We start from the raw sequence: 21,447 nt of genomic DNA on the forward strand, positions 1-21,447 counted from the left end.
TATATATATATATATATATATATATATATAGGTGTGGCATCTGGTTCTAAGGGACCTATACCTTAATATCAAATTAACAATCTAGAAAAAAAAATATTTTTGAAAGGGAAACAAAGGAGAATTCAGTATAGGCTGTAGCCCACAGCCAAGCTTCATCTCCGTGAATAACGCCGCATAATTTGTCTGACTTAAAGAGCGCTATACATCATTAGTACTCGTTATTCTCTTCCCTTATTTTATTTATTTTTTATACATCAAACAATTTATTTTTCTCAAACTATGATTGTAAAAAGATCCACAAGGAATCTAATAGCCAAAATGGCACAATCTGTTGGGTGAAAAATGTTCAAAGAATTGGTGATAAAAACTTCCAAAGTAAGAACATCAGTAGTTAAAAAAAACAAAAAACCAACAGTAAGGAGTGAACAAACTTATCTCAATAATTGATGTATATGAATTGCAGAGACCCCCATTTCAGAACTCCTTTGTCAGGGATGCCAGTGCTACATTTGCAACAGATCTCCTTTACATTAACAGTGGAGCCAAATGCAAGAAGCAAGAACTCGGGCCAAGTTGTAGGTCTTCTAGCTAGGACAGTGAGTGATATATTACTGAAAACAAATGTTAAGGCCACTATGATGTCCACAGAAAAACTTTATTAATTTTGTATACAGCTTGGCACATATTGGATAAAGAGTGAAAGTCCTCAAAAGGATAACTAATACTTTCTGACCTAAAGAGGCAACAGATGTTTCTGCCCATCTCTGTGGGAGTCGGAGAAACTAAACAAATTCTCTGTAACCTTGGAGGATGTAATGGGTCAGTTCAGCAAGCTGAAGAGTAGTAAATCACCGGGACCTGATGGTATTCATCCCAGAGTATTAATAGAACTAAAAAATGAACTTGCGGAGCTACTGTTAGAAATATGCAATCTGTCCCTAAAATCGAGTGTAGTACCGGAAGACTGGAGGGTAGCCAATGTTACTCCGATTTTTAAGAAGGGTTCCAGAGGAGATCCGGGAAATTATAGACCGGTGAGTCTGACGTCGGTGCCGGGCAAGATGGTGGAGGCTATTATTAAGAATAAAATTGCAGAGCATATACAAAAACATGGACTGATGAGACAAAGTCAGCACGGATTTAGTGAAGGGAAGTCTTGCCTCACCAATCTAATGCATTTTTTTGAGGGGGTAAGCAAACATGTGGACAATGGGGAGCCGGTTGATATTGTATATCTGGATTTTAGAAGGCGTTTGACAAAGTGCTGCACGAAAGACTCCTGAAGAAATTGCAGAGTCATGGAATCGGAGGTAGGGTATTATTATGGATTAAGAACTGGTTGAAAGATAGGAAGCAGAGAGTAGGATTGCGTGGCCAGTATTCTCAGTGGAGGAGGGTAGTTAGTGGGGTCCCGCAGGGGTCTGTGCTGGGTCCGTTGCTTTTTAATGTATTTATAAATGACCTAGAGATGGGAATAACTAGTGAGGTAATTAAATTCGCCGATGACACAAAATTATTCAGGGTCGTCAAGTCGCAGGAGGAATGTGAACGATTACAGGAGGACCTTGCGAGACTGGGAGAATGGGCGTGCAAGTGGCAGATGAAGTTCAATGTTGACAAGTGCAAAGTGATGCATGTGGGTAAGAGGAACCCGAATTATAGCTACGTCTTGCAAGGTTCCGCGTTAGGAGTTACGGATCAAGAAAGGGATCTGGGTGTCGTCGTCGATGATACGCTGAAACCTTCTGCTCAGTGTGCTGCTGCGGCTAGGAAAGCGAATAGAATGTTGGGTGTTATTAGGAAGGGTATGGAGTCCAGGTGTGCGGATGTTATAATGCCGTTGTATCGCTCCATGGTGCGACCGCACCTGGAGTATTGTGTTCAGTACTGGTCTCCGTATCTCAAAAAAGATATAGTAGAATTGGAAAAGGTACAGCGAAGGGCGACGAAAATGATAGTGGGGATGGGACGACTTTCCTATGAAGAGAGGCTGAGAAGGCTAGGGCTTTTCAACTTGGAGAAGAGACGGCTGAGGGGAGATATGATAGAAGTGTATAAAATAATGAGTGGAATGGATCGGGTGGATGTGAAGCGACTGTTCACGCTATCCAAAAATACTAGGACTAGAGGGCATGAGTTGAAGCTACAGTGTGGTAAATTTAAAACGAATCGGAGAAAATTTTTCTTCACCCAACGTGTAATTAGACTCTGGAATTCGTTGCCGGAGAACGTGGTACGGGCGGTTAGCTTGACGGAGTTTAAAAAGGGGTTAGATAGATTCCTAAAGGACAAGTCCATAGACCGCTATTAAATGGACTTGGAAAAATTCCGCATTTTTAGGTATAACTTGTCTGGAATGTTTTTACGTTTGGGGAGCGTGCCAGGTGCCCTTGACCTGGATTGGCCACTGTCGGTGACAGGATGCTGGGCTAGATGGACCTTTGGTCTTTCCCAGTATGGCACTACTTATGTACTTATGTAAATGGACTTCCTTTTGGAGTCTGCAAGAACAGTATGTATGGCAGAGAGCATCAGGAATGAAAAATGTTGTCAAACACTAAAGAAGCATGCACTGGAGAGGGTCAAAGTACACAGCACAAGTAGTCCAAAAGAAGCACAAAGTGCTCTCCAGAAGGGAACACGTGCACTTTTATTGATGATCTGCTCCGCACTAGGAAGCGTTTCTGACTTTAGTGTGGATAATCATTGCAATGAGTTATTGCATTATGAGCAAGTACTCAAGCATATTTAGTGTTGCTCGTTTGAATTGACCCCTGAAGCAGGTGTTGGGTTACGCTGAAACACGACCCGTGTTAGGTCATCGATAAAAGTGCACTTGTTCCCTTCTTGAGATCCCTTTGTGCTTCTTTTTGGACTCCTTCAAACAACACTAAAGAGCCAGAATTTTATGTAAATGACTTTTATTTATTTATTTTGCTCTCTCACGTACCACCAGGATGTGCCTCATCCCAGCTCGTCCTGGTTAAGGCTCAGCAGCAGAGCCTTTCCAGTCCTAACCTGCCAGTAGTAGATTAATTGCCTGGACTGAACCAAGCAGTAGCAGTGTGTCCTAACTCTCCCTAAACTGTCAACAATAGGTTCTCCTGGCCCCAACAGCAAATACTCCTCCTGGATCCAGTCTCAGTGAAGAATTGTTGCCTGGAAAAAGCCTGACCCTCCAGGGCCTAGGCACAACTCCAGTTTTGGTGCCTGTGCTCGGGCCTAGTAGCTAGGCCCTGAAGTTTGACCTTGCATCCAGGTTTTATGAATCCTCACAGAGGAGATGGGCTGTTGAAAATGAGAAAAGAAATGGAAAAATGAGCTCCTTATGACTAAAATGTTGTAGAAAAATATGAGTGCAGAGCAGCAACTTCACTAGCCCATGATGATTGTTCAGTAATCTGTCATCAAGACCTCAGATTCAATTTGTGAGCCAGTGTTTAGTACAGTAGACAAGTTGCTAACTGAAGGCTTATTCCCTATAAGCTAAAAAAGGTATATGTCCATCCATTAAATTGGAGTTTAGAGTCAGGTGACCCCCCCCCCCCCCCAAAAAAAAAGCTGCCATCCTATTTCTTCTCTCTATTTTTGTCTAAAGTAATCGAGACAGCTGTATTACAGGATCATAAAGTGCTGTTCTCATAACCCGTGCATATTGCATTACCAGACACTTAAACAAGCAGCACAACCTCCAGTTTTTCTTCAATTTATTGCAGAAATGGAATGATATGGAGAATAAAACCTGTGAAGTTGGGCTTGGAAGGGATTGGTTAAGAGTGCTTTCCAAGGGAGGAGAAAGAGATGGCGTATGCTCTGAGCCAAAGTGGAGGCTTCTGCCTTACAGGGTGGCAAGAGTAAGAAGATCCACAAGATTATAGGTCAAGGAAAGGGACCAGTAATGTTAGTGCCTGAGACTAGACCACAGTGCATATCACTAAGGGCATTGAAGCAAGCATCTGCCAAGGGGGGGGGTCCAATGATAGGAGGGAGAGGGTCATGTGACCTATTTTATTTATTTATCACATTTATGCCCCACATTTTCCCACCTATTTGCAGGCTCAATGTGGCTTACATAGTACCGTAAAGGCGGTCGCCAGTCCGGTAGATATAAGTGGTCGAATGAGGATCATGTGTTTCAAGCACAAAGGGGTTAGAGGTAGGGAGGGTAAAAGTGTCCAATACAGTCCTTGGTTTTGCTGTGTTGCAGGATGTAGGAACTTAAGTTGGATCTGTGTATAAAAGCGCAAATTAATTATAAAGACCCTTAAGCAGTGACAGCCAGCCTAGGAAACAAGCTGGAACTAAAGAATACAAATGCTGTAGATCATGCACACACAACTGTGGTGTTTGTGGCATCATGGCTGCTGACGTGTTTTGATGTTAATAGGTAAGACTTATTCTCATCTCGCTTGATACATCAATGGCTTTTGATACTGTTAATCAAGATATCATGCTATTATGGTTAATGGATATGGGGGTACTGGTTTAACTCCCTTTTAACTCAGCATATGCAACAGGTAAAATCTGGTAGAGATGATTTGTTGCATAGGTCTCAAAGGTCTGCTGTGCTTTTTAACATAGCTCCTATTTGCAAATTATTTTACACTCAGGGTTAATTGTAGATTATATACCAATAATTTTACAGTTTATTCCTCTTGATGAACTAACTCAAATTTGTAGCTCTGTATATTAAACCAAAAACATAACTAACATACAAAGATTGGGTTTATTACAAACTAAATCAATGCAAATACAGAATATACTATAATAAGAAAAATGTGTATGTTGTGCTCAGAATAAATTGTCAACACCTGCACACGTTTTTCATATTATAGTATATTATTTATTGTTTGCGTTGATATGGGGCCTCTTTACTAAGCCGTGCTAGTGATTCCCGGTGGCCTCCTCTCATTTGCCGCACGGCTTAGTAAAAGAGGCCCATAGTTATCTTTGCATATATAGTTATGTTTTTGGTTTGATTTGGTACTGTATTATATTTTCCCTAATATTTTTGATTTTGGCACTGCAAGTACTGGAGGGAATTATGGCTGTGGTAGGTTGGAACTAGGGGATAGTAACAATAGAGGGAATAGCACGAAAAGACAATGAAAAAGTCATTTTATAGGGCACTATGGAGGTGATTGGATAAATTGCATCAAGAATTGAACAGGACTTTTTGATAAGATGTTTGTCAGTATTGTGAACGTTCAACCCCAGCAAGATAAGTATTATAATTATTCAGTCTGAAAGGACTTTTTGTGACTGAGCTCAATATCAAAGGACTGTGCTGTGAGGCATGACACGATTTATTCTGAGTACAACACATGAAAAAAAAATTGTTTTAAATAGTATATTATTTGTTGTTTTAATTGTGTTGGGTTTATTACGAACTATGGGCCCCGTTTACAAAACGTGCTGTAGGCGTGCCGGCATTTTTAGCGCACGTTAAAAATTAGTGTGCCTTAGTAAATGGGGCCCTGTATCAATCTTTGCATGTTTAGTTATGTTTTTGATTTGATTTGGTACTGTATTATGTTTTCCCTAATATTTTTGATTTTAACTCAGTCCAGTAATCAAGTTGTACCTTCATCCCTTGTGATAGACAGATGGACACATAGGAGCCAGCTTAGTGGGTACCAAGCACCTCCCTAATATTGAGCAAATTACTTTATTATGTCTAGGAAGTGGTAATTTTGTATTGTGTTTGGCACCCCCAGTCATTTTGAAAAGTTAGCATCTGTGGATGGACAATACCAATTGTTTGAACGTGAAAAATCTGGGTGGATTTATTGATCTGCATTGGAAGATTCACATTTTAAGACAGTTGTCTGAAAGGTATTCTTTAAAATGCACCTTATTGTCTAAAGCATTTTCTTATGGCTGATAATTTTTCAAACAGTGATGCAATCATTAGTAATCTAAACACTGGATTATTTTAACATTCTATCTCGGCCTTCCTGTTTCTTTTTTGAAGGCTCTTCAGGTCATCCAAAATGCCACTGCTAGAATCATAGTTAGTTGTTGCCTGAAGAATTGATCATATTACCCCAATTCTTTATGAATTGCACTGGTGGAGAATTCGGTTTAAGATCTTGTTCTTAATATTTAAAGCACTGAATAATAAGGCATCACTGTGCATCAGTACTATACCTAGTATTTATAGACGACCCTGGATGCTCAGATCAGCAAATATGAATTTGCTGGGTATTCCTTGTTTTCACTGCACCTGCCTTGATGAAATTCAAGCTCATGTGTTTGCTGTTGCTGGTCCAAAACGTTAGTACCAGATGATTTAAGAGCTCTGACCTGCACAATGACAGTTCGCAAGCAATTTAATTTGTATCTCTTTCAGCAGGTTTTCCCCTTTATTGTATGTTTTCTTGTTTATAGCAAATGAGGTAGACGGGACAGTTTGGTATAGTGAGTTTGAAATGGCTAGATGTTAGCTGAGGGGGATTGAAAATAATGTGATATGTCTGTATGAGATACAATCAAAAATTTTGATTTTTTTTAATGATTATGTATGTTGATTTATACTCTGCCAGGGTTGTAGATAAGTTATAAATATTTAAAATAAAGAGGAAAGCAGCAGTTACCAGCAGGGTTGCTCTGGATTTAGGAGTACCCAGCGAGGTGAATATCCTGTGCTAGCGATGTCTGTGCATATTTTGGGAAAAGTCTTGTTTGTTTAGTCTCCTGAAGATGCCATTTGGCGAAACATAATACCATGTTGAGACTAAGTGATTGAGTTTAAAGAGAGAGTCAAGCAACTGATGCTAGGATTGTATCAAAGGAGCTTTTGATAAGTAAAAACACTTCAAGGAATGAATGTACAAGAATAATTCAGGTATGAGCAAACACAGGGTTTAACTGGAATATGAACCATGAGATTTGTCAGCAATACAAGAAGTGATATCGGGTATTAACTCTAAAGGGACTCTTTTTTTTTTTTTTTTTATCATTGTCCTACAGAGCTAAGAAGGGGACATTTGTTTGGGTAGATCTTGTGTTATCTTAGCATAATGATTCATTGTCTAGTTTAGGGATTATAATATTTTGAATTTGGTTAATGTATTTTGACGCTATGAGAATAGATTTATTGCATTTGTATCCCACATTTTCCCACCTATTTGCAGGCTCAATGTGGCTTACAGAGTTTTGTTATGACATAGTTATTCCAGGATATCAGATACAATTAATGTATAAAGCTTAAGTAAGGAATACAAATGGTAATGTACAAGCTTAAGTAAGGAAAGAGAGAAGGAAAGTGTAAGGCAGGTTAGTCTAGAAGGTGGACTTTCATAACTGGGTGGGTTGGTGAGGTGGTTTTGTAGGCTATGGGTTCTCTTTGTAGGCTTTGTTTTCAGTGCTGTAGGTAATGCATTCCACAATTGAGTGCTCATGTAAGAGAAGGTAGTGGCATGTGTCAGCTTGTATTTTAATCCTTTACAGCTGGGGAAGTGCAGATTGAGAAATGTACGAGATGATCTTATGGCGTTTCTGGGAGGTAGCCAGTTAGTGAGGTATTTTAAGATATTGTGATGTGATTAGTAAAGAATTGATAATGTATGTTTTCTAATTGGTCAATGCATATTCATTAGGGGTATCCTGAATACTCAACCCATTGATGGCTCGAATACTGTGAATGAAGACCAAGGCTATAAGGCAGGGATGAGCAACCATGGTCCTCAAGGGCTATGCGTGAGATTCAAATAGATCTTATGCATATTCATTGTGGAAAGCTTGAAAACCTGACTGAGTTGTGGCCCTCAAAGACTGTGGTTGTCCTTCTCTGCTATAAGGTGTTTTATAATCTGAGGTGCTCTTCTCAGAGAGAACTTCTAGGAAACAGTTTAGGTAGCTTTGTATTAGTTATTTTCTCCTTTTGTGGGGAAGTATACAGTGTTCTGTTTTGGCATGCCTCTGTGGTGGGAGTATTTTAGTTTCTGATTTGGACAAGTTGAAATGCTTCTTCAAACTGACTCCTTTTGATGATTGATAAATGGAAATGAAAACATATATAGTATTTTTGCCCTTTCTTAGTGGTCCTTTTACTAAGCAGCACTAAAAAATGGCCTTAGCGTGCCCTTAAGTGAGTCTTTCGTTCACACCAAAGCCATTTTTAGCACAGCCGGAAAGTGGCCGGTTTTCCATTTTTTTTTAATTAATGGCCATGTGCTAATGTTCAAAAGATGCCCACTTTATTTATATATTCAGTAATCAGAATGTTATATATAATATACTACTAAGTATTTGATTACTGTTATACTTATTTACACATATATGGTATCTTCAGACCATCAGAGGCGGTACTCCGTTAATTGGCGGTACACCATTAGTAGTTCACATATGTTGAGTATTTCCCACCTTTTCTCATCATCGGTCTGTGGTATAAAATACCTATGTGTATTATACTAGTTTCTTTATGTACTTAATTTTCTTTCAGTTTCTTCTACCATTTTCCTATTAAGACAAAATTATCATCTTTACTTAGCTTTTGAATGATCTTCATGTCTGTCATTGCTGCCATTAGTGCACCAGCCATTAACAAAAATTAGCGTTTGAGCCCTTAACGCCACCTGTTTTGTAGGCAGTAAGGGCTTGTGCGCTAATCACGTAGTAGTAGTAATCACGTGCTAATCAGTGTACAGTATTGCAGGTGTGCTAACTGATTAGTGCAGAAACGGCCACACTGCCCTCAGAAACATGGATTCTCTATGAAAAAATTAAAACTATTGTGCGCGGTTTGCACAAGCAGATTGCAAAATTACAACAGGATGCCTCAGCGAGTCCCATGGTAAGACCTTTTAAGCTGTGGTAAGCACGTACAAGTGCTTATCGCATCTTAGTGAAAGGACCCCTTAACCTTTTATGGGGTTTTTTTTTAAATTTAATGTTAATTTATTCCTCCTATTACTCAGTTCATTGTGCTATTATGGTTACTTGTTAGTTCTGCCTTAATTATAACCCTTTATTAAAATAAACCAGCAGTTCTCAACCCAGTCCTCAGGACACACCCAACCCAGGTTTTCAGGCTTCTGACAGTGAATATGCATGAAATAGTAGCATACAAATTTTATATCATGCATTTTCATTTTATAAATGCTGAAAACCTTACTGGACTAACGCTGTGGTTTACTAAACCACTAGTGCGGCTGGCTGTGCACAAGTGCTGACAAATCCCTAGTGTGTCCCAAGGACTGGACCCTGAAGTAAATAATTTGATTATTATTTATGACATTGCACATTGACCATTTCCTCCCTTTTTAATAGATGGATGGTGACAGTGCTACAACTGATGCTTCCCAATTAGGAATTTCTGGAGATTACATTAGTGGAAGTCATTATGTAATACAGCCTCATGATGGTAAGAAGTCTTTAAAACTGAGATTATTCCAGTGATCGGGGAGGCTTTGAGTTAAGTTGCCTGCATTTTCTTGTTTCTCAAGGTGCCTGGGGTTGGGAGCACTACCGAAGCGAGGTTTGACATCCCAGGAGTGTAAGAGGAGTGAAATGTGTACTGTACTTTCACCACTAATCATTTTATAGCATTCATAGATGTACATTATGCTCTAGAATTTTGGAAATGAGAAACTGAGTTTTTTCTTCCTTGAGACTACCAGGGTCACTACAGTTTTAACACCCCCCCCCCCCCCAAAGGAAGGAAGAAAGGAAGATTGTATGGTATCCCTTTCTCCACTTCGTCTATGGTTGGCCTTTACAGGCAGATGAAGGTCTGAACGACTGGAGAATTTACTGCCTAAATTCCTTTGGTTGATGTGATAACCTACATCTCCCAGGATAACTTTTTTTCTTCTTTTTATGTTCAAGTTGAAAAGGTTTATTTGGGCCAGCATGATGGCTCATTGGCAGTACTATGCAGAGGAACCTGGATTTGATTCCCAGCTCAGGTCTTCTGGTCACCATGTCAGTTGGAGTTGGGGCTGCTGCAGTGACAGCATTCACAACGTGGGGAGGGAGGAAGTGAGTCATAGTTATTGTGCCACAGTGATACCTGGTGGCTGGATTTATTCTATAGTACAGCTCTGAAAGGGGGATATAAAATTAGGGGGAGAATTTCCGAGTAGTTGCAAATGTAGTCGTGGTGCTGGTTCCATCTGAACTGGAAGCCCAAAGGAAAGGAGGCTACCACAAGGTCTAAGAAAAAAAAGTGTTCTCTTTGTAGCACCTGCTACAACACATATTTGGCAGAAGACATAGCGTTGCCAAGCTAAACAAAATACTATTTGCTCACCTGTGAACCTGAGTAGCAAACAGCTCTGTTTATTAAAAAAAAATATATATATATCCTACAAGATCAGTTATGCCTTTCTGTGGCTCAGTAATTTTTTCCCAGATATAATTGTTTTGTTGGGGTTGGTTCTTGATTAACATTTACAGGGATGATTTTATTGTTGTGTTTTGACTCACTGTTATCTTTATAAGAAAATGCATAAATAACACATTTTTAAAAGAATTACAGGGATGCCATGAATGGCAAGATGGAAGAAAGCTTCCATTTATTGCATTACATCTATTGAATATTGAACATTGCTGATAATTTTATTTTATTAGGTGACACAGAGGACAGCTTGAATGACCCTGATGATACAAATGGATCAAAGGAGAGCTTCAGAGAACAAGATATATACCTTCCAATTGCAAATGTGGCAAGGATAATGAAAAATGCCATACCTAATACAGGAAAAGTAATGTCTTCACCAGTCATACTCCTGTCAGTACAATGTAGAAAAACCTAGCTGAAGTTATAGATTTTTTTAAAAGTATTAATTTTAGGGAGATTAAAAGGGCACTTCATTTGTATGTGCCTTTTAACAAGAAGGGGCTCGTGAATCTCTTGTAAGATATATTTATGCAGGTGCATTGGTCACAAGAATAACTTGTAAGATCAAGACCTTTTGTTTTCTTAATAAGCTATCTAGAAGCAGTGGGGCACAGCTTAAATACATTGTACCAATTTTATTATTTCCCTTTTACTCCTGATGTTTGGAGAGGAGGAAGATGCATGATGTATATCACCTGAAGCAAAGACTGTCCATGATTATCATGGTAGGCTGTACTCTCCAAGGACAAGCAGGATGATATCTTCATACTACTGGTTGATGTCATCCAACCGAGCCAGGTGCAGGAATGCTCCCTAGTGTCTTTTCTAGAAGCTTTTGGCAGCAATTCACTGTACATGCTTTTGTGTCCCGTCCCCCCCCCCCCCCCCCCCCCCCGGTCATCTTTATTCAGTCTGTCTTTCTCAGCAGAGCAGTGAGGATAGACTGTTCTTTGTGTCTCTTTATCCTCTCATCGTGGTACCAGCAGTGTTTTTCCAATAGTGTATAGTGTGTTCGTTGATTGTGCAGAGCCACTTCCCTGTAGTTCTCCTAAGTTAGATTTTTTTGGCATTTTTTAAAGTTGCCTTTATTTTCCTGGGATCACTGGCCCCCTTAGGCCTCAGGCATCCATCCAGGTACAGTTTTCAAGCTGTTTGGTTTTTCTGCAGCTGTTTTTCCTGATGGGTCCCATAAAACTCCCAGTGGTTTCCAAAAGTGTATCTGGACACACAAGTGGTGCCTGTAATACCTAGGACACGATCATGATTCTCTTCTTGTAAACTTTGCAGAGTTCAACCAGAAGCATCAAAGGTAGTGAGAAGCAGCACAAACAATTTTTGGTGCCAAGAAGTCCAGTCCATCAACTTTGACATAAAAAATATTGGCCTGTATGGCTCCAGGAGTTGCATCGAACTCTGGGGGTACATTGACATTGAGAAGGCCACCACTTTACTCCACATGGAACTTTGATAGCAGCTGCTGGAATCGTGCATCCTCCAGTCCCTTTCCGAGAGCGAGGAAGGGTTTGTCATCACCCTCATTGATGCCGAGAAACCAAGGTCACTAATGTCGTCAAAGTGTTCCCCAATATGACGGTAGCTCACCCTCCTGGGAACCGAGTGCAACTGCCTCTATCGAGCTGAGAGCAGGTTACCAATATATCCAAATGCCTTTCAAAGACATAACCACTCTGGCCTTCCTCTCAGCCTTCTTCATCGAGGGCAGCCCTCGATGAGTGGCTCAGAGCCATGCTCTAGGAACGGATGGAACACCTATTTGCTTGGCAAGAGTCTATGGCATCAAAAGCATCAGTGCTGGCATCTCAGACAATCAGCCTATTCTGAAGGCCCATTCTCTGCCTTGAAGGGCATCGGAGCTGGTGTGTATTGAGCCAGTATTACTCCCCAGGGCGTCTCCTCCTCCTTGGGGCACCAGGACTCCCCAGTACCTCGATACTTATGCCCAGGCCTGACTATAGCCTCATTCATTTGAGGCAGGCAGAGGCTTGGATGTCTCTGAGAGAATACTTCTAGGAGTCAGATTCAGACTGCTCCTGGTTGTCTGAGGAGGCACCAGAGGTCCTCTTGGAGGAGGAGTCCCTTGGTCTTCCCTCAGACCCCTCCCCTCCCCATGAAAGGAGATGGTCTTCCCCAGAGGCGCTCCAAGAAAGGGAAATGGGACTTGATATACCACCTTTCTGTGGTATTTTTGCAACTACATTCAAAGTGGTTTACATATATACATGTACTTATTTTGTACCTGGGGCAATGGAGGGTTAAGTGACTTGCCCACAGTCACAAGGAGCTGCAGTGGGAATCGAACCCAGTTCCCCAGGATCAACCACTAGGCTACTTGGATTCAGAGAAGGGCATAGCACTGAGATGTTTTTAATAACAGTGGTTACTAAGGTTAAGAATTTACTTAGCCAAAACATTCCTTCAGTGTTATTACAATTTGATACTGGGATAGATGGATCATTGGTCTGACCTAGTATGGCTACTCTTTTGTTCTTAAGAGAGAGATCTTCTGTACACATAAGGTCCAATACCCATCATAGTGAAAACACTCAGAAAATCGAGCAGGGTTGGCGAACCATGGTTCTGATTGTTCCCTACTGGCTGTGACAGATCTGATTCCTTCTGCTTCTGGAGCTAGCCTCCAAAGATCTATGAAGACTGATCTCCAGTCCTTAGCCCTCACTGCTTGAATGTTCAGAGGTTAGAACTGGACTCCTTGAACTTACCAGAAGGTGTCTCAGGATCTGCTTGCATCTAGGAGAGATTACACTAAGAGGTCTTATGGATTCAAGAGGTCTGGTATGAGGGTAGAGCCCTAGATCCCTTTTTATGCCCTACACAAAAATCTGCTTGACTTCTACATCTGTCGGAGTCAGCTCTCAAGACAACTCTGTAAGGGTTCATATCCGTGCAGTTGGGGCTTATCACCATGTAGAGGGTAAATACATCCCTTCTCAGCCTCTAATTGTTTGCTTCATGCAGGACTTGCTACTACTAAAACTTCCTATCAAGCCCCCAAACAGTGTCATGGGACCTCAACATTGTCTCTACCTAGCTGATGGAAGCTCCCTTTGAGCCACTTGATACCTGTCACCGGAACTACCTGAACTAGAAGGTCTTGTTTTTGGTGGTGGTCATTTCAGCATGCAAGGTCGGTGAACTCCAGGCCTTAGTAGCTGATACACCTTACACAAAGTTTTACAACAGAGTGGTTTTGCACATCCATCCTATGTTTCTCCCTAAGTTAGTGTTGGAATTCCATCTTGATCAGTCAGTTGTTCTGCCACATGCCCAACAAAGTAATAGCGCATTGCACACTGTGGACTGCAAGAGATCCTTGACCACCTATTTGCAACGGACTAAAGCCCATAGAAATTCCACCCAACTTTGTTTCTGTTGACCCAAACAGGATGGGGGCTGCCATAGGTAAATGCGCTGTCTTGAATTGGCTGGCAGATTGTGTCTCCTTCACTTATACTTGGGCTGGGCTGACTCCAGAGTGTCAAGGCTCAGTGTGAGAGTCAAGGTGGCATCGGTAGCCAACTTGAGGATAGCCTCCACAGAGGAGATCTGCACAACTGCAATCTCACTATTGTTTAGAACAAGATTCATGACGACATGACAACTGGTTTGGTCAGGCAGTCTTTCAGAATTTATTTGAGGTCTAGAATCTAACTCTGTCCCGTTGGCCTATTTGTTTTCAGTTCCCAGCTTTGCAAAGAAAGAAAGAGAGAGAAAATATGTTAGTTGATACTTAGTTCTGATTCTGGTCCTTGCCTGTTGTAGGCCTCAGTTGTATCCCCTTTTTTCTTTGAAGTCAGCCTGGCAGTTAGGGATTCCCAATAGTAAGAAGGTATCAACCTGCATGTCCTCGGAGAAAATGAAATTACTTACCTGCCGCAGATGTTCTCCAAGGATAGCAGAATGAATATTGTTACTATTCTGCCCACCTTCCCTTGGGGTTGTATTCTGAAAGCTATTTTATTAGACTGAGCTGATTCTGTGTGATGATGGTGGGTGAGAAGGTGCACGCATGCTCCGTGAATTGCTGTTAGTGGCTTCTAGAAGAGATGCTGGGGAGAGTGCCCGTGCCGGGTTCTGTTGGTTAGCATTATCTAGTAATAAGAATATTCATCCTGCTGTCCTTGGAGAACCTCTGCTAAGGTAAGGGTAATGCATTTGATGTACCGCCTTTCTATGGTACAAGGTCAGTTGCTTTGTTTTCTGCAAAGATTTTAGATAAGCATGCGAGCATGTTTTTCGGTCACAGAGTTCAGACTGAGAACAGCTCATCCTGCAAGTGAGAGAGACCTACTGGATGAATTTGAATAACACTAACAAGCAATGATTAAGGCAAGATAGGAAGTGCAGAAAGTCTGCCTAATTTCATGGAATGTTCCTGGCTTCAATAAGTTCCTTTGAGCATGGTTAAAAAAAAAAAGGCTAGTTAAAAGAGCACTTCTACTTGAGTTGCTTAAAATATTTCTATCAGCTTCTGGTTTTTTTTCTCCATCCTTTCAGTTACTTTTTAAATTCTACTAGTTACACCTTTGTGTAGAATTATGGTGACATGCCCTTTAAAAAAAAAACAAAAAACTTTTTTGACCACTCCTGTTTGTCTTGTATTCATATATTGAGACCTGATTCATTAAGACTTTTCTCATGTTCTTGTCTGTAACTGGGCGTCACATATTTACACGCCTCTTTTTTACATGTAAATGTACAGAAAACTAGCACATACACCTAAGTGCTATTCTGTAACAGCGCTTGTAAATGCAAGGGGGTGTACACATGGGCAGGGTTCCTAGTTTCACATGTTATTCAACCGCAGTTATGCTGGGTCTACAGCTGATGTAACTGCAGGCATATAAGTGTAAGGCGTCCTAATCCTGGGTTACAATAAATCCTATATAATAAAACACACCTCCAGTGTTCTGAAGCCGAGAAGGTGAAGCCTTCAAGCCTTGAAGCATTCGTGCAACGTTCTAAAGCCGAGAAGCACTGACCAACCGTACAGCAGCACGAGGCCCCGCCCCAGTGAAGCCTTGAAGCATTCCTGCAACGTTCTGAAGCAGAGAAGCACTGACCAACTGCACAGCAGCACGAGGCCCCGCCCTCGCCGCAACGCCACGCCCCCCCCCCCCCAGGAGAACATTGGAGGTGTGTTTTATTACTTTAGAAGCACTGGGTGGCTGAAGGGTGGCAGGGGAGAGAGGAGATTCGCTGGGTGGCTGGAGGGGGCAAGGGAAAAAGGAGAATCGCTGGGTGGCTGGGGGGGGGCAGGGAACAGAAGAATCGCTGGGTGGCTGGAGGGGGGGCAGGGGACACAGGAGAATCGCTGGGTAGCTGGAGGGGGGGCAGGGGAGAGAGGAGAATTGCTGGGTGGCTGGAGGGGGGCAGGGAACAGAGGAGACTCGCTGGGTGGCTGGAGGGGGCAGGGGAGAGAAGAGCATTGGTGGGTGTCTGGAGGGGGACAAGGGAAAAAGTAGAATCGCTGGGTGGCTGGAGTGGGGAGCAGGGGAGAGAGGAGAATCGCTGGGTGACTGGAGGGGGAACAGAGGAGACACCCTCACACCCAGCAGTCTCACACTCTCTCTGTCACACACACTCGCACATTCACTCTCTATCTCACACATACTCTCTCAAACATACACACTCTGAGGAAAATCTTGCTAGCGCCCGTTTCATTTGTGTCAGAAACGGGCCTGTTTTACTAGTATTCTATAACTGAATCCGTGCGCCCAGATGCCATTATAGAACAGGCTCTCACCGTGCAGCATCAGGGAGCCTACATGGAGGTGTCGCTTATAGAATTGCCCCTTTACAGACCCAGGCTCTTAAATTTAACATATTGTGCTGGTACTTCTTATTATTGTGACAACAGTCACCTAAGTAGCAGCAGTAATCAAAGAAAACTTCTTTATTTCATCTTGGTCATACACTGTTCAGAAGGAAAAAGTGAATTAACAATTTGTTTTGTCTGCTAGCTGCTGCTTTTAGCTTTGTTGCATTAGAAGTGTTTTCCCATAGATAAAGAAATGGAGAAACACCTTGATAAATTGGACCCGTTAGAAAAAAATTCATTCATTGGCTACTGTAATGGTAATACTGCAGGATCAGAGATTTGTTTCTGTATGGATCATTATCATTCAGCTGTTTTGTTAGTTTCATTTTATTGTGTTATAATAACTGATGGTTTCTCGTACTAGATTGCCAAAGATGCTAAAGAGTGTGTGCAGGAGTGTGTAAGCGAATTCATCAGTTTTATTACATCTGAAGCAAGTGAGAGATGTCATCAGGAGAAGCGAAAGACCATTAACGGAGAAGATATTTTGTTTGCCATGTCCACATTGGGATTTGATAGTTATGTAGAACCTTTGAAGCTCTATCTTCAGAAGTTTAGAGAGGTTAGTTATATATATTTCCTTAGAAATTCCAACAGTTATGTTGGAAATGGACTTTTTACACCACAGCCAAGATTCTTGGGAGTACAGTATATTGAACAAGAATGATTAGAATGGGAAGTAAATTTTCTTATACATTTGAGATTTTTTTTAATGCAGTATATCTATTAAAAATATTTATTAACTTTTCATAGCACATAAATGCTAAAGTATAAGATTTTATGGCTTATTTAATTTGGGCTCACATGGAGCTAGATTCAGTAAATGATGCTCAAAAATCAGTGCTGAAAAAAATTGGCACTCAATTCTATTCTATAATAGGCACTCAAAGATGAGTCCTTTATCTCCTCCAAAGTAGTACAGAGACTGCTAGACTAGAAGTGGATGTGCTCAACTATGTGCCTGCCTCAGCTCCTTCAAGTTTCCACTCTGGCCTTTAGAGATTGGACTCATTCTCTGAGTGCCAAGACTCTTTTTACATCGTGCACACACATTATTTCTAAGCTTATAAATTAAAAAAAAACTTATCTGAATTTGTATATATCCATAATAGAGTATATAACATAATAGCCAGCATTTTGCTATGTGAGATGAAAATTAACAGTCATGTCTATTATGTTCAATTGATTTTTATTGATACAGAACTCAAAAAACATTACAAAAAGCACAGAACTTATTACAACTGACTTTAACACACAAACGAAACAATGTTTTCACAAACAGAGCCATGTATCTTCTTTCCCTTTTGGCCCTTCCCCCCCCCCAATTACTACCTGCTTGGTTCATTCACCCCGCTGCTCAATTCCCACCCCCTCCCCACCCCCCCTCTCTCCTCGAATAAATTACATCCTTATTAAAAATTCAACAGAAAACATCTTCCAGCTGGGAGTCATGTCTATTATAAAGTTGCTACTATATCTGTGATATCATCTAGAAGAATTCAAATATGTTTTTTAAGCTTTAAATTTATAAGCTTAAAAAATATTTTTGAGTACAATGTTTTGTCATATCTTTGGCACTTTTGATCTATGTTTGGTAGTGAAGCTCTGAGTTTAATAAAAATAAACATTTACCTGCCTTTTCAGTAATTACGTATTTCTACACATTCTCCATCCCCTTTACAGATGTTTAATAGTCACCGCATGCAGGTTTAGTACCACTAACTGCAAAAATGACCCATCTAAGCAATTTAATCACTACTATAAATAAACATTACCTTCCTTAGCGTCCCTCTGGACCGGACCAGGATTGGACTGATGGGTTGTGCTCGCCTACCAGCAGGTGGAAACTGAGAAAAAACTCTGACTCTAGAGAGCCAATAGGAGCCCTGGTCATGTGACCTTAGCCTCAGTATTTTCTCAGTCTCCCAGCAGGTAGGAAGCGAGCCCATTAGTCTCTCTCTTTATCTTTCTCTTTTAGAGGTTAATAATAAGAACTACAATGCTACCTCTTCTGTGCCTAGGAATTCTCTGTTAGATGCTGGTCAGGTAGGGATTTCTTTTCCTTTCTTTCTTTTACAGCCTCTGGGGGTGTTAAACTTGGGTGTCCCCGGGTCCCTCCCCACTTCCTCCCCATCTCCCATACGTAGCTGGGAAGGGTTACCCTTTGTTCAGAAAGGTGTATGTGTTTACCTTAATGCCATTGCATCGTTTGGCACCTCCAGGAGAAAAAAGAAATTGCTAATATTGAAGGATTATTTTTTATTTTTTGCATTGGAATCAGAACTCAAAACATAAATATAATTTTATTATAATGTGCTTCTGTTTATAAGGCAATGAAAGGAGAGAAAGGAATTGGTGGTACCATTACAACAGCAGATGGTCTCGGTGATGAGCTTACAGAAGACACATTTGGTAAGTGAACTTCACCGGTGGAAATAAACCAGTTGAGTCCTTACATTTTACAAAAAAATATTTGAGCTCCTAATTTAGCGTATATGTAGAATGTGTAATACCGCCACTCATTTATTTGCTAATTGATTCTTCATTTTCTTTTTAACAAATGTTTTTTTTTCTCTGCACTCCTATATTTAGAATCCCTTTTTCTTCTGTAACCAAGCTATCATAGTTCTTGGCCAGTGATCATAAACCACAGCTTCCCTCCAAATCCAGTAGACATGTACCCTGATTCTGGGCAGGACATGGCTGGGACTTTTATGGAGACCGAGTGCTGCTTTCAGAGTGCTTCTAGTATCTCCTTTTCCAAGGAGTAGGAACCATATCTTAGAGTTAAACCTGGGTCTCCAGCACGTCAGCACAAGTTAACCAGACCAGAAATGTAATGTTATATATATGCATATAAAGTGTGTTTGTATATATTATATGTATGTAGTAATAAGCTTTCTCCGAGGACAAGCAGGCTGCTTGTTCTCACGATTGGGTGACGTCCGCGGCAGCCCCCACCAACCGGAAAGAAGCTTCGCGGGACGGTCGGCACGCAGGGCACGCCCACCGCGCATGCGCGGCCGTCTTCCCGCCCGTGCGCGACCGCTCCCGCCAGTTCCTTTTTTTCCGCGACTGGAGAGAGTTGTGCGTTTGCCTCTCTCTCTGTTCAGCCGCCGGATTTTTCGACCGCGTTTACGCGGATCGTCGCTTTTGGATTACCGTTCGGTTTCCTTCTTTTCTTTTGTATTGTTTAAAAAAAAAAAAAAAAAAAAAGAATTTTGCGCGTGTGGAGCACGCGCTCCCCTTTTCCCTCGCTTCTAGCGGGGACGCCACGTTGCGGCCTAGTGGCCGCTCGGTCGGTTAATTTTTTCGTGGTGTGATTTTAGCCACCATTGCCGACTTTGACTTCGCCGACGCGATTTTTCCGTCGATGTCCTCGAAGGTCCCGAGTGGATTTAAAAAGTGTGGTCGCTGCGGCCGGCCGATCTCGCAGACCGACACCCACGCTTGGTGCCTCCAGTGCCTCGGGCCGGAGCACAATCTCAAGTCGTGTGCTTTGTGTCTCGGTCTCCGGAAACGGACTCAGGTTGCGAGGCAAGTTCTGCGGGACCGTCTTTTTGGAACTTGCGCCGGCCCCTCGACGTCGACCTCGACGGCATCGGTATCGAAGGCCGGTTCTTCGGTACCGGTATCGATGCCCGAGACATCGGCACCGATGGCAGCGACCCCAGGAGAACAGGTCCCGTCGGCCCGCCGGTCCGCCGGTGAGAGTGGGGTTGAGAGGCCGCGTGGGCAGTCGGCCCCGGTCACTCCCTCAGCTCGTGAGCCACGGGACCGGACCCTATCTGACCCGGTACCTCGAGACCGAGGGGGATCGACCTCCTCCTCCTCCATGCCCTCCGGCGCCGGTGACGTGCATCGGAAAAAGGATAAGAAGCGCCGTCACCGGACGCCCTCGGTGCATCCTGAAGAGGAGTCGACGCCGAAGCGTCATCATCGAGAGGAGAGGTCTCCGTCGGTTGTGGAGGTACCGACGCGTCGGGGTTCCGGCACCTCGGTGCCGTCTCCTGGCTCCCAACAGCTTCTGGCACCGACACCCTTACCGGCCCCACCGCCTTTCCCGGCAGCGGGCCTGGACGAGTGCCTCAGAGCCATCCTTCCGGGGATCCTGGAAGGGCTGATGCGCCAGGCTGTGCCGGCGTCGGGGGTGCTTGCGCCCTCGGCGCCGATGACTGTGGCGCCGGCGAGCTCTAGCCCGGCGCCGGGGCTGTCGACACCGCCGCCGCTTGCGGTGCCGGTCTCGACCGCCACGCAGGTGGAGTCCCCGTCGACGTCGATGGAGGGAGCTCCGTCCCCGCCGGCGCGGGAGTCCACCGCTCGACGACACCGAGACCTCAGTGCCTCAACGTCGAGCCGGGCCCGGTACCGGACTCAGCTACATGAGCTAATGTCCGATACCGAGGACGAGGACTCGTGGGGGGAAGAGGAGGACCCGAGATATTTCTCCTCCGAGGAGTCTACGGGCCTTCCCTCGGACCCCACGCCGTCACCGGAGAGGAAGCTCTCACCTCCTGAGAGTCTCTCCTTTGCCTCCTTTGTGCGGGATATGTCTATCAGCATTCCCTTTCCCGTGGTCTCTGTGGAAGAGCCGAGGGCCGAGATGCTCGAGGTCCTCGACTATCCATCACCACCTAGAGAGTCCTCCACGGTACCGCTGCACAATGTCCTGAAGGAGACGCTGCTTCGGAACTGGGTGCGACCATTAACTAACCCCACCATTCCCAAGAAAGCAGAGTCCCAGTACAGGATCCACTCTGACCCAGAGCTCATGCGGCCCCAGTTGCCCCATGACTCAGCGGTCGTGGATTCTGCTCTCAAGAGGGCACGGAGTTCGAGGGATACCGCCTTGGCGCCCCCGGGGCGGGAGTCTCGCACTCTGGACTCGTTTGGGAGGAAGGCCTACCAATCCTCCATGCTCGTGACCCGCATCCAATCCTACCTGCTCTATATGAGCATCCACATGCGGACCAATGTGCAACAGCTGGCGGACCTGGTCGACAAGCTCCCGCCGGAGCAGTCCAGGCCTTATCAGGAGGTGGTCAGGCAGCTGAAGGCGTGCAGAAAGTTCCTGTCCAGGGGGATTTTTGACACCTGTGACGTGGCATCTCGTGCTGCGGCCCAAGGTATAGTGATGCGCAGGCTCTCATGGCTGTGTGCCTCTGACCTGGACAACCGCACCCAGCAGAGACTGGCTGACGTCCCTTGCCGGGGGGATAACATTTTTGGTGAGAAGGTCGAG

The 21,447-nt window shown here is 43.2% G+C and overlaps 1 protein-coding gene across 1 annotated transcript in view; it reads left to right on the forward strand.

Moving 5' to 3' along the window:
- Positions 1-21,447, forward strand: part of NFYB (nuclear transcription factor Y subunit beta) — a 57,432-nt gene that overhangs the window by 14,716 nt on the left and 21,269 nt on the right. Inside the window, exons 2-5 of the mRNA XM_030214952.1 lie at positions 9,274-9,367; positions 10,576-10,709; positions 16,570-16,767; positions 18,536-18,617. Of these exons, the coding sequence (XP_030070812.1) occupies positions 9,274-9,367; positions 10,576-10,709; positions 16,570-16,767; positions 18,536-18,617 (508 nt within the window). The remainder of the gene's footprint in view (positions 1-9,273; positions 9,368-10,575; positions 10,710-16,569; positions 16,768-18,535; positions 18,618-21,447) is intronic.

This window comes from Microcaecilia unicolor, chromosome 9 (genome assembly GCF_901765095.1).
Source record: "Microcaecilia unicolor chromosome 9, aMicUni1.1, whole genome shotgun sequence".
NCBI classification, from domain to species: Eukaryota; Metazoa; Chordata; class Amphibia; order Gymnophiona; family Siphonopidae; genus Microcaecilia; species Microcaecilia unicolor.